This window comes from Gigantopelta aegis, unplaced genomic scaffold, assembly GCF_016097555.1.
Source record: "Gigantopelta aegis isolate Gae_Host unplaced genomic scaffold, Gae_host_genome ctg2996_pilon_pilon, whole genome shotgun sequence".
Classification (NCBI taxonomy): domain Eukaryota; kingdom Metazoa; phylum Mollusca; class Gastropoda; order Neomphalida; family Peltospiridae; genus Gigantopelta; species Gigantopelta aegis.
The window spans coordinates 37,974-52,437 of NW_024533136.1; the positions used below are offsets into that span (position 1 = coordinate 37,974).

At 35.1% G+C, this 14,464-nt stretch overlaps 1 protein-coding gene across 1 annotated transcript; it reads right to left on the reverse strand.

Annotated features, from left to right (window-relative positions):
• Positions 1-1,002: 1,002 nt before the first annotated feature.
• Positions 1,003-1,951, reverse strand: LOC121391832 (MAGUK p55 subfamily member 6-like). Its single transcript, XM_041523316.1, has 3 exons — positions 1,817-1,951; positions 1,497-1,667; positions 1,003-1,185 (listed from the first exon to the last, which is right to left on the reverse strand). The coding sequence occupies exons 1-3, from the start codon at positions 1,949-1,951 to the stop codon at positions 1,003-1,005; spliced, it is 489 nt and encodes a 162-aa protein (XP_041379250.1).
• Between the last annotated feature and the right edge of the window lie 12,513 nt (positions 1,952-14,464).

The following is a 14,464-nucleotide window of genomic DNA, read 5'->3' on the forward strand; positions in this document are numbered from 1 at the left end:
AATTATTTCACTGATCATGCTTGGTATGAATTCTTACAGAGAGGTATATCGAAATATGTAATGCAAAAGAATTGTTTTACTTGTTTTTTGATATATAAATAAAAAGAAATGTGAATGGACCTATAAATTATATAACAATGAATATGATACACTGTGACTTATGTGAAGAGTGGTATTACAGGTACATTTATTAAGACAAAGAATGTATAAATTAAACATGTTTTGTCTTTCAATAACGTTTGATCCACATAACGATTACAATAATTTCACTTACATTCAATAGGACCTGTGTTAACATCAAATATCCTCCTACTTCTGAATGGTATTGCAATACGTGCTTAACATCAAATGTATCCCAGAATGTCTAAACTAAGATGTCTAATAAAAGAATAAAATTATTAAAATTAATCAAAGGAGACAGCAAGGTGTTTACTTGCATTAATATATGAGTCTAAGGTTCTGGAGCCATTTTTAATAGCATTCCATGCATGCATCCTAACAAAAGAGACAGGTACAAATAACATCTAAGAAGACAAGACAAAACACATCATAAGTCTAACTTAATCCATACTCAATACAACATTCCTTCATTAACAGGCTACCCTACCCTACCTTAAGTATTATTTCATTACTCTAATATAAAGCAATACAATTCTGAACGTGTCATGTGATGACTGTAGTGTTCACGTGATTGAATTTCTGCTTTGAGTTTTATTAGCCACACCCCCTTGTAGATTTTTATTATTACCTTGCATGATTGACTATTTTATCTCCATAATAATATGTAACTATTAACAAAACAAACAGTGATTATACAAACAGAGGAGACATGTATTTATAATTAGTGAATGAAATGAAATAAACAATATAGTTCTGAACATGATTTGTATTGTATGTTAGAAAAAAATTAATTATCACAATACAATACAAGCACACCACAGAATTAAAAGAAATTGGGGAAACAATATGAAATGATAGTAGTATTAATTTCAAATTTCTCATTTACACTTCTTCTACCCAACTAGCAGGAATCCATTGAGGTTCTTCCTCTATTCTCCTTGCTACTTCTATTAACAAGTCTGAAGCAACTTGTAAGTCATCATTGACTATCATCCAATCAAAGTAATGACCATACTCAGCTTGAATCTCTTGACTAGCATGATAAAGCTGAAGTAGTTCAGATTCCTGTAGAAGGTGAAGTAACACAAGATCACTATTTTAATGGTGTATGGAGATCATGATGTTAATAAACATGAGGCCAGAATAATCAAACTATAAAATGGTTTGGACAATTACAAAGATAAAGTCACGTCAGTGGTTACCGTGTGTGGTTTAATTATTGGTCACTCTCGAAATTCACATACAACAATACAGTAAAATAAGGAAAACTACCATAACAAATATAGTTAACATATGATCCAAACCAATCTTAGGAACACTTGCTATGTGCAGTGTACCAGGAGGTAAAAAACAAAAACTAAAACAACACCACTTACAGTAAATGGACAAACTTCTTTATTCAATCCTTTAGCAGAAACTGATGTGTGAAGTTTCTTCTTGAGTTTTTCAGATGTTATACGTCTAGTCATTTGCAGTCTATCAAGTCGAGGTGATGCAATATAAATAATATAGGGCATTAGGCCTGAAGAACCAATCACTTTGAGGGCCTGGAAATAAAAAATTGTGTAAACAATTAATTTGAAAATAGGTATTAGAAGTGATGCATGTATAAACAGACTTGTTGTACAACAATATACAAGTGACTCATATTAAATATGTAGCATTGAGTAGTGTACCATCTATAGCTATCACTCACCTGAGGATGAAGGTCTAACACTGGGACTTTGTTATTTTCAATTACTCTATTAACAGCCTTAACAGAGAGTCCATAAAGATGACCTTTACTTTCTCCATACTCTAAAAATTTGTTAGCTTGAATGTCACGCTCCATTTCTTCTCAAGATACAAAATGAAATTCATTTCCATTCATCTCACCTGAATGCATTGGTCGTGTCGTATCTATTATAGTTTAAGATAACATAGTTTTATTTAGTCATTGTATAAAACTTACGAGGAATACAAGCTGAATAATGTCTGGGATTTGAGTCCATTAGTTTCTTCATTAATGTACGGCAACCCACACAAGGGGCACCTAAAGTGATAAGAATGAACGAGTTATAACTTTACTTAATAAAAGTGTTTACTGTAAACAAATGTGAAGCAAAAAATGCATCATATTTATGTTAACTTTGATCTTGTAAATCACTTTGTTGGTTCTGTCACATTTTTAATGTTTGTCCCAATGAAAGTACTTTGCTTATGGGAAATGCAACTAACTTTTGAAATTGATTTCATATATTTTTTAGATTAATTTAATATTTTAAAATTGAACGAGAAAAGACAAAGTTATTATAGAACAGCAAAGTCAAATTAATGTGAACAGACTTTAATATATCTATCCAAATGAAAAACAAACAAAATAAATATACTCACCTATTAATACAATGGGTCTTTTTCTAGTTGAATAAGGCATCAATTTGACTACATCCTCATACGTGGCAACTTCATGTCCAACTGACTGAAAAACTAAAAAGAATGAAGGTTGTTATACAATGTATTACCAATATCTTACATTGGTAAATATACAATTACATGCATAATTACCTCCACTCATTGGTCCCTGATTATAATATATCTCTTTTTTCTTCCTTCAAGAAAACTTTGATAAAAGTCCTAAATTTGTAAGACCAGGACAATATAAATGAGATGCAAAGAACATTAATGTTAAAAAGGTACGAGTAGAAGGCAATGCAATTGCTTTACCAAGTGTCAAAGCTTGCTCAGTTGTGGCAGGACAATGTTTTGGTAATAAATGTTTGTGGTTTAATTTTTTGAAAATTGCACACAACAATAGACACCATGACACATAAAACTTGCCAGATGGAATACTAAAGTCATTATGTGAGTAGTAACTGACCTTTTCTTCTATTTTTTTCTTCCATAGCTACTGACACAACATATGATTCTCTTAGTACTTCTCTCCTATAGGAACAAAGTAGGACCATCATGATGATAACTTATACTATATACTTTTGTTGAAGATGTCTTGCAGGAATTAGACCAGGAAGAGATTCACCTCCATCATCAAAAATTTTATGTGCCTAAGGGTATAATAGTTATGAGAGTTAGTAAAAGTGCCTAATAATAGTACCTGCCACCAGTCTGGATCGTCTTGATTAGATACTTCTAATATTTCTCCTTTAGTGAAATTAAGTCCTAATTCTTTGCAGGGAATTTCTTCGTCCAATTGACCATTGTATCCAAAATGAGCTTGGACATATTTCTGTAAGAACAATAGATCAATTTATTTACTATGTACAGAAAGTCTCATGAAATAATGTATGAGATCTGACCTCCTCATAATCTACATCAACACTGTCATCATGAACTGGAATTAATGTGAAAGCCAGTATCTTGCCAGCTTCTCCAGACTAGATAGTACATGTTAATGTAATAATGCAAATCACAAGCTGTTAAGATTTACCATAAATCTAATAATCTCATCAGTTTGATTTGCCATGTAAAGCAATACCATTAATTTCTAATAGTTCATCTCCTTCTCTCAAAACACCTAAATCGAAGTTAAATCATAGCATCAATCACTACCCATAATGTTTCCAAGATCATATTGTTAGAAGTCATCTTCTCTTAATATTTCCACATCCAAAGCCACAGCTCAAAATACATAACATTTTATATATGCTATTGTGACCAATATTGTATATACTTGTATGTGTGGTGCAAACATGATGATACAAAGTACAGTTGATGCTAGATCTCAACAGGACTGCTTAAATTATAATCAGAAAGTATGTTATAACAACATTTCAACATTGACATAAGCAGATAGTATATAGAAAAAATCTGGCTCACTAAGGTGTAACAAGGTCAATCTAGAACATAGGGTAAAGGCGGGGGTATCCGGACAAACTTTTTTCGAGTAGCTATTCACCTATCGCCTGACTTTTCAGTATTTTCTTTAGATATTGTTGGATAATAGAACTATTATACTATATTGATATAAAATCTCAAGTAATTCTTCGCTCGCATTTAGTCAATACAGCTTGGAATGCCACTACTCTAATAGCCGAGGGCGTGGTTTCCGGACACTAGTTAAAACTTGCTTTATTTTGTCTCTAGGTAATTACTATTGGCAGAAAAAAGGTTTCAAAATTATTTCTGGTGATTAAACTTAAATGGATGGTGAGATATAAAAGTATATACTAATAATACATTCCCATAATATAATATAAAGTGTAAAATGTGAATACAAATTAATTTAGGGTGTTACATAATTATAATTATAACATGCAGCTAGCTGTGTTATTGATTAGATGTTTGCTCCTTTTTACAGTACTGGCAAAGAAATTGTTGTCTGCTAGTTGCCATTCTCTTGAACCCAGCATGGTACCATCTGTTACATACAATCTCCATCACATCCTATCCACCCATTCTTATCATCTTATTATATCTACTAGATCTTTTGTTAACCCAAATCCCATTTCTTTCAGTGCAATAAGAGAAAGAACAATCTCTCTTTCCTCAGTATATGTTAGAACTGTTGTTGGTCCTCCAGTACCTACTTTAGTATGTTTCTCTGAGAGATGATCATGCAGAGTACTGGAGCTAATTCCATACTTTCTAGCAGCACCACAGATGCTACTTGCTCCTGTCTTTACTTCTTCTATGGTGCTTTCCATTGCTTCTTTGCTATAAGTCATGTTATGGAAACTCAAACTGCATTGAAATTTTCAAATTTGAACTGTATTTTATGAGCTGTTTCAAAAAATTAATTATAAATGTTGAATTCATCATAAAATTTAATTAATATTTATTGTTATATTACAGTTGATGGCTCCACTTCACTGTTATTCAGTTTGACTATGAGAAGTGTGTTCTTAAAGGCAAGAGAGAAAGTTTAAGATCAGAAAATCTACTTCCAACTTTCAAAGGGGAACAAAAACCCTCTGCAAATAACTGTAGGAAATAGTAAAACTAGCATTGATTGCTACAATAGATTGATTATATATAGCTATATTATAGGTACTAATATTAATACTATTCATAGTCTTTTCACATTGTAATACTCAAAATTGTGATTGTGTCCAGAAACCACCCCTTGTCTGGATTCCCCCCCCCCCGTTTACTCTAGCTAATATATCCCAATTGAATAATTTTAACTAAAATCCAAAATATATATATTGCTATACTCACAGCTTTGCTCAGCATCACAGCCTTTCAATAACTTGCCAACATAAACAGCATTTCCTTCTTTATAGATGGTACAACCCTGTAATTATGACATATTAATGAAGAATGGGAAGTAAATACAATAAAATGTCTAGGTTAAATGAAACCAATTCTTACATGCAGTTAAACTTACTAAAGGTCTGTTCTCTCTAAGTAGACAATAGTTGCATTTTCCTTTCTACTGCTAGGTTTTCTCGACCAAGAGGGGCTTCTCAAGATACAAAAGAGTAGGATCATGAAGATTTTGAACTGAGTGAAATAGAATGATGTCTTCTTCGTCTTGAGCAGATTTAGGGAAGTATGTTGAAGGAACATAGAGATCTTGTGTGGCAATTTTATCATGACAGAACAAAGTTGCCTAGAGAGAGAGAGAGAGAGAAAGAGAATCTTTTTAAAGTGGATTTCACAAGAAAACACTTCAAACAGTTAGCATTACTACATGTACATTAATATCAAAAAGTTGTGCATATAGTAGACCTGAACATTAGGTTTCCGAAGCAATCTCCGTAATTCTTTTGACTCTCTACTTTCTATGTGATTAGACTCCTCATTTTCTTTCTATCTATCTCTCTCTCTCTCTTTTTCTCACTCTCACAATCTCTCTCCTGATCAGTCTCTATTTCTCTTTCTGCCTATCTCACACGCAGATTTTCTCAGAGTTTCTGCTTGGCTATCTTTCTGTGCCTATGTCTCTCTTATTTTAGGATCTCTCTCTCTCACAGTCTATCTCTTGGAGTGTCTCTCTTTTACGTTCTCCCACTCACACAGTCTCTATATTTCCCTACATGCATGTCATCCTCTCACATACAAACACAAACATCCTCAGAGTTTCTCTATCTCTCTCCACACACACACACACACACACACACACACACACACACACACACACTCTCAGAGTCTCAATCTGTCTGTATGTGTTTACTATGTGTGTATCTCTCTCTCATACAGTATCACCACAAAAAGCCTTTCTCTAGCACACTCATACTCACATTCTCTCACTCTTTTCTCTCTCTCTCACTTTCACTTTCTCTGTCACAGAAACATTCATACAGTCTCTCATTCATTCTCTCTCTCTCTCTCTCTTTCTCTCTATCCTCCCTCACAACAGAAGTCCTCCCTCACTCTCCCACTATCTTTCAGATTAACTCTCTCTCTTTCATAGTGTTTCTCTGTCAGAGTGTCTCTCTCATTTACACACACACTCTTAGATTCTGTCAGTCTTTCTCCTTGTCTCTCTCACCCCTCGCAATAGGATTATCTCTCTATATCACTCTCGGAGTTTCTATGTCTCTCATTCTCTCATTTTAAAAATGTGTCTCTCTCCTTATTATTTGTATATCTCTTTCTTTCACATATTTTCTCTCTGTACCCTCCGTCCCTTTCTCTCACCCATACACAGAGACTGTCAGAGTCTTTCCCTGTCTCTCTTTCTCTGTCTCTTTTGTCTCTGTCTATATCTCTTTCTTTCTCTTACTCTCTCTCTCTCTCTCTCATAGTTTTTATCACTGTTAGAGTGCCTCTTACACACTAACATATACACACACTAGACAAAAAGCCAACTATCCTGAAAATTTTGCTTATTGGAAATGAACCCTCGATAGTTAGTCCCTCTTGAGTTTATCTGGAGATTTACTGTACCTATCCTTGATGCAGTATATGTCATCTGTTTTTGGTCAGCTAATGATATCAGAAATAATTTGTTACCTATAATGTGTCAAATCTGTCACCTATTAGTAGCTGTAGGATAATGGATAGATAGGTCACATTTGGTTAATATATAGATCATGAGGTATGAATATTATTGAATTTAATTTATTACATTAATTAATGCTAAGATGTGCTATAGTACTAATACATGAAAATTTTGTCTGAGCACAAGTGTGAAAAATACATTATTATTTAAGAGAACAAAGATTTCTTCACTCTATAAGAGGTATAAGTTGTAGCAACCATTCGTCATGGATACAGATCTCTTTGAATTCTGAACAACGCTGCTTTATTAAGTGAATAGGAACAAAACACTAATAACTTGGATTTTCAAATTTGTCAGCACACCCAATCTGCACAGGCTTACCTATCCTACCAAATTGTTGATGGGGGAGATACCACGAACAAACAGCTATTGGTAAGTTTGAAACCTCATCTCCAACACTGAAAGAAACAGAACCAAAGTGATGTTATCTTTACAGGACGAAAGCTACTGTTGCGTTCTAATTGGTTATACAAAGGAGTAGGAAATGGTCAAAGATCGTTACATCCCAATGTGCAAGAGCAACAAAAAGTGTTCAGGTCTTAGTTGAAGCAAGAAATTTGTTTTTTTTTGAAGATTAATTGATAAGTACTTTTTGTAAATTGAGTTGGAGAGGAAATCATAGACTGTTGGTGAAGCTTAGCATGAATAGTCGAGAGGTAACTTACATGTTTGTCTGTTTTTAAGACATCAAGGGTATAAGTATTTGGGAATGAGTACTTGCCTTCATCATTAAGGTCTGATTTAAATGTTTGATGACATGATCCAACTTCCCTAGCATTGAGCTTGGTTAATAATGGTAGCAGTTCAGAATTAAATGATATATAACAGTGATGGTTTTCATGCAATATTGTTTTAATGATTTAAGCAAATATGACAAAAATATGACATATAATTAACTTTACTGTCAAATTTAACATAGCTAGATTAGCCAAGGATATGTCACCTTTCATTGCCATGATATGTGTTAGCTATTGTCCCCCTACCCTGCATCAGTAAATCTACAGTTTAGTTGGAACAATCCTTGATACCCAATATGTAAGAACATATTTGACCTATACTTAATCAATAATACAGGGATAATGATACAGTATTGTTGTGTTTTATTCTAGTGACACACTCTCAGAGTCTGTCAGTCTCTCTCTCTGTCTCCTTCCTGAGTCTATTTCTCTCTCTCTTTCTTTCAGAGTCTCCCTCTCTCTCTTTATCAGTCTCTATTTCTCTTTCTTTCTCTCTTATTTTCTCTTTGTCTCTCTGTCCCTCTTTCTCTCTCACACACCGCACAGATTCAGAGTCTTTTCCTGTTTTTTCTTTCTCTTGTCTCTCTCTCTCTCTATCTCATAGAGTATCACTGTCAGAGGCTACCTTTTTTTTTTTTCCACTTTCTCATAACACCCCTACTCCCAGTTCCTTTAACTCCTTTTCTCTCTCTCTTTTTTCTCATTCACACTCATGTATCTCAGTCTTTCTTGCTCTCTGTCTCTTCTCCCTCACATTAGGAGTCTCTCTCTCACACTCGGTATCTCTCAATCTAGTTTTTTTCAGAGTCTCTCGCTTCTCTTATTCTTGTAGTACCTTGACAGAACAAAATACACTCTCATTCTTTTAACTTATTATACACGAAATTATTAATTATACAGAAAATTATCCGTTATGGATCATTTTAAACTGAGACAGCTAATGAGCTTGCCACTCTGAGGACTGCAGTGACCAGTAAGTAATACTAATTAATTGTACTTAATTATAGGGGTTGGTCTTCTCAATGGAAGATTTGGTAAACTAGGTCAAGAGATAGAAGATTCTTAAATGATAGTTTGTATGGCTACGTATACGTATGGTGAGGGAGACCCTACCGATAATCCCCTGCAAAATTTATGATTGGTTTAAAAAAAACAAACAATAAACTTGAAGAATTCTTACACTTTAAGTCAATGGGTGGAGCTTATTAATAATTAATTACTTGTTAGTTATGCTTCTGCAACCTCTATGTTGTGAGACCACACCCTCTTTTACTAATTACATCATATCTTATAGTATTGAGGAAGACTGTGTAAGACAGGAGGCACATTGATCAGCTGTATATATCACATTATTTTAATATTGACAATAGTTAGACTACTCAAGTATATTGGTTTCTCTCCCTCCCTATCTATTGCTCTTTATATTTATCTTTCTCTATCTCTCTCTGTCTCACACTCTTTTAGAGTCTTTTTCTCTCTCTCTCATTGTGTTTCACTCACAGAGTCTTTCTTTCTCTCTCTCTCTCTCTGCACACTCTCTTTAGAGTCTGTCAGTCTCTGTCCTCTCTCTTTCTCTTCTTCTCTATCATAGTTTCTCACTCTAAGTCTGTGTGTCTCTAAACACCCACCCACACATTTCTGCTCTCTTGGTGTCTTTCAGTCTCTCTTTCTACACCACACACACACACACATATATATCTTTCACTCTTTCATAGTGTCTCACTCTCAGAGTCTTTCTCACCACATACATACCTACTTAAAGTCTCTTAAATTTTCTTTTCTCTTTCACTCTCTTCCTTACTTTAGGAGTCTCTCTCGGAGTATCTCTCTTACAATCACTCTCTCTAGCAGTCTCTTCTTTTCTACACACACACACACACACACACACACACCTATATCTTTCACTCTTTCATAGCGTCTCACTCTCAGAGTCTTTCTCACACATACATACCTTCTTAAAGTATCTTAAATGTTTTCTCTTTTCACTCTCTCTTCCTTACTTTAGGAGTCTCTCTCGGAGTATCTCTCTTACAGTCACTCTCTCTACCTTCTCTCTTTCTCTTTCTCTCTCTCAAAGTCTCTTTCTCTCTCAGAATCTTTTTCTCTCAGTCAGACCCTCTCTCTCACTAACATGCACTCAGAGTCTCTGTGTCTCTCTCTCTCAAATTCCCAGTGCCTCTTTCTTTCTCTCATCCTAAGAGTGGGTTCGTCCCATAATGTCTAATCTTATAATGCCTAAAGAAAATGTGGAAGTGTCCCAAAATGTCTAACTAGTGTTAATTTAATGTTAACATAGTGTCCCCTTAATCTAAGTGTATCTATAAAGAGTTCAGCACAAGTTAGTAATCAAAAGAAACTACACAATGGCTTAAACTAGATAAAAATGATTCTTCCTTGAGGTATGTAAACATCCTGTTGTAATCTGCTCGGGTCTTGGATGGTAGCAAGGCATAAACCAGAGGAAACTGCTGGCCATGGACAAATGCAATGATGGTGAAAAGTTGTATAAACATGCTAGGGCAGACCTGGAATTTTCCATCAACATATATCGCATCAAGATCACAAAGGAAATAGAGCATGGCATCTGTAGAAAAGATCAAAATGCGATTGCTGGAGCTCTCATTTTTGAAGCAGAAATCTCTCTCCAGATAGTGTATTCACCCAATCACCAGTCAGATCGATCTCAGCTCTTGTTTTAGGGAGTAGAGGGAGCCTCTTTTGTCTACTTCTGTACATGGATGATTTGAATGAGAGTAGGTAGGTAAAGTTTGGGGCAACATCTGAGCAGTCTGGCTGTGTGCTGAGTTTCTACTAGTGCCCTCATTGTACAGAGTTGGAACAGGGGTCATCTCTCCTTTTTCCCCTCTTTCTAATTTTTGCTCTTATCTCCTCCACTTGAGTGGTTGCAGGGTTGACTGCATGGGTGTGTCCATTTTGTTTGCTGTAGTATCTGTACCAAGTGTAGTCCCACTCTAGCAGCATATGATCTCTTGTGGCATCTCCAGTAGCAGGTTCCATTGTCTAGTTTTCTGTTTTAATTGAATCTACAGCCATCCCATAGTAGTGATTGTCCTCCTTTCTGATTTGTAATAAGCTCCATGATTGATATTTGAAATCTTTTTCTGGCAACCCTACCTTTTATCCCAGAGAATACCTGTCAAAAACTCTCTGGTGCTAATTGATCAAAGCATTAGACATTTTTGGACATTTCCACATTTTCTTAGACATTATGGAATTAGACATTCTGGGATTAGACATTATGGACTAATCCCTCAGAGTCTCTTTTCTTTTTTTTTCTTTCTCTGTCACTATATCTCTCTATAAGAGTGTGTCTGTCTCTTTCTCTCTCTTTCACAGTCTCTCTCTTTCCCACTCTCTCTCTCTCGGTCCTTCTCTCACTTTTGGTGTGTTTCTCACTCATTTTCTCTCTATATCTTGTTTTTAAACGAATATGCGGAAACTCTATTATCTTTTTCCACCTCTTATTCTAATTAATGCCCACGTTTATGGCATATAACAATGTATATTAATTTTTGTAATAAATTACATCATATGATAATAATGATTGAGCTAGTCTATTAGTACTGTATTAATAGTTTGTTATTGTACTTTATTATCAAGAAAGGTATTAGTAATAATACAAGAAATGAACAACTCAAGAACTTCCAAAACAATTCAGTGTAACAGACTGAAACTGAAACAGCTGATGAACTCACACTCAGAGATTATATCCCTATCTTTCTCTCTCTTCTGCCTCCCTACAAACCTCTCTCTCTCTCTCTCTCTCTCTCATAGTCTCTCTCTATTCTTTTAGAGTCTCTCTCTCTCTCAGAGTTTCTCTGTCTCAAAGTCTGTCCTTTTCACAGTCTCTCTCTCACTCATGGAGTCTTTTTTTGTCTGTCAGTCTCTTTCTCTCTCAACGTTTCCTCTCTCACAGTCTCTCTCTCACCCACAGAGTCTTTTTTCTCTTAGATTCCATCTAATATCTTGGAGTTTGTCTCTATCTCAGAGAACATAATATATGCCTTTTTATAAGATATATGGTTGTTCTAAATTAATGAAAGATGATGACAAATACAATGCACCACATGTAGTAACACTCATGTAAGGTTATGACTGTCTCATTTCAATTTTGCTATTAATAGATATATATAATATATATATGTTGGAGAAGAGTGTACAAAAATATTATTAATTTTAGTAGCAGGACATAAAGAAGACTGCATATAAGAATTGGTGGAAATAAAATACTCTGCTACTCAGGTGAAACATCCCATTATTTGCATGCTACATATTCCCTCTTATTACAACAGATCCACAATTCAAATAATCCACCTTATCTTCACTCCTGATTCTCCACTCGCATCTTTCTTATTATTTTTTTATCAGCTAGCATTATATCCTTAATAAGTCCTATTTTTAAAATTTTAGTTGCTCACCAGAAGATAATAGTGTACAAGGTATTTCAAGTCCTCCCTGAGGAAGGTCATATGAGTACCTTTTACTGCCTTCTGACTTTACACGCTATGGAACCTCTTGCTCTCAAGAATAGAGAGCATAGAGCAGACAGCTTTCTAGGCACATGTCCAACTATCTCATAAGCTTTAACTCTCACAGTCTCTCTCACACGTACACACTCTCAGAGTCTCTCAGTCTTTTTCTTTACCTCTCTCTCCTGCCACATTATAGGAGTCTATCTCCCTAAGTTTGTCTCTCTATCTCTCTAACTCTCTGTCTCTCTCACTCTCTGTCCTTTCTCCCTCCCTTTCTCTCTCTCTCTTTCTCTCTCTCTGCTCTCACTATCTTATAGTCCCTCCCTCTCTCAGAGTCTCTCTCTTATAGTCTCTCTTTTCTCTCTTCATACACACATACAACACCAACTCTCAGTCTCTCACTCTTTCTGTTTTTCTCACTCTCCCCATCTCTCTCCTGATCAGTCTCTGTTTCTCTTTCTCTCTCATTTATTTTATCTCTGTGTGTCATTCCCTATCTCACACAGAGATTTTTTCTGCTTGTCTCTCTGTCTCTGCCTCTATCTCCCTTACTTTAGAAGTCTCTCTCTCTTATTCTATCTCTTGGAGTGTCTTTTACATTACATTCACCACTCTCTATTTGCCTACATGCATGTCATCCTCTCACATACAAACACACACACCTCGAAGTTTCTCTATCTCTCTCTCTCAAAATCTCTTTCTCTCTGTCAGAGTGTCTGTCACTTCCTCCTATCTCATGCACTCACATTGATAGTCCCTTAATGTCGGTGTCATGCCATTTCATCTAATCCAATTTTGTCTAACAAAATGGACTTTTGTCCCATCTTGTCTAATAGTGTAAAAGGTTTAAGATAAGTGGATTAAGGCCAGTAAAGGTGATGGAATTCTTATTCAAAAAGAACTAATAATGTAAAGGCTTTGATGTCTTGAAAGGTAGAGTACTTAAGAGGACCCATTTCATACATACAATATATTGAATCAATCGAGTTTGTTACAACAGCAAGAGGAGCTAAGTCATTTATACACCAGGTTATAGGTACACACTCAATCGAAGAACAGCAGATGGAGAGATATGTTGGAGATGTCCAGACAGAAGTTTGTCCTGGAAGAGCAGTCACTGATGTTCATGATCAGCTAGTCTCTTGCAATGAGAATCACTCCACCTCCAAAATGTAACAGAGACAGTAGTGGAGTTGATCAGGGAAGATGCTGACTTCAAGTTGTACATCCATCAAGTGATAGCAGGCTGCAGGAGGTCTTCCAAGAAGAAGAAGAAAGTACAGAAACCATGAGAACAGACTGAAAACTATTAAGGAAAAGCATGAAGTAGTAGGACACTATATTTTACAAGCACTTAAGGCATATACCCATTGGGTATCTTTGTAATTACTGTTATTTAAACCATCTAGTAGATGTAATGATTTTTTCAAGTATGTGTCAAGTAAGATCTTTTACCACCCTTGCCCCTAGTCCATTTCAGCTTCTTTCTTTTTACCAACATAGACTTGGAATTTAGATAGGAAACCATTTTTGCAATCTGACATTCATCCTAATTTTATAGTTTATTGGAATTTACTGTTTTATACTACTTCGTCCCTTGAATGGTATCATTGCCTCATCAATACTACATTTTCTATTATACAGAGCTGTGAATCGTTCAGACAGGTGTTCTAAGACTGGTCTCAATTTTCCAAGGTGGTCAGTCATATCCATCTTATCCTGGTGGAGGTAATGTTGAATTATCTACAAAGTGTATGTATCTTCCAATTTCCATAAAAATATCTCCATAGATTCGATTTGCTATTTGTCTGTAACAACTGTAAGGATTTTTTTTCCAAACGTTGTACAGAGATGGTAGTGTATTATTCCCATGACTATTTTAAATCCAATGTATGCCTTTAATTCGTCAATTGTTGCATTGGTCTATTTACATATTCTTCCTCTGCTATAGAGGTTCATGCATAACTGTTTGTTTCTACTACAATCATTTGAAAAAGTAATTCTTAAAGAAGAGGAAAAAGTGGCAACTGGAGATGTTGGGAGGGTCAAAGTTGGTCCTGTAAAATGGATAAACTACAACAGTTTTAATTCGTTAGACCATTTTTCAGAGCTGCAGATATAGTTAACATTCATCAAAAGGATGAATATCACCTATTTTCTATATTTGAGCC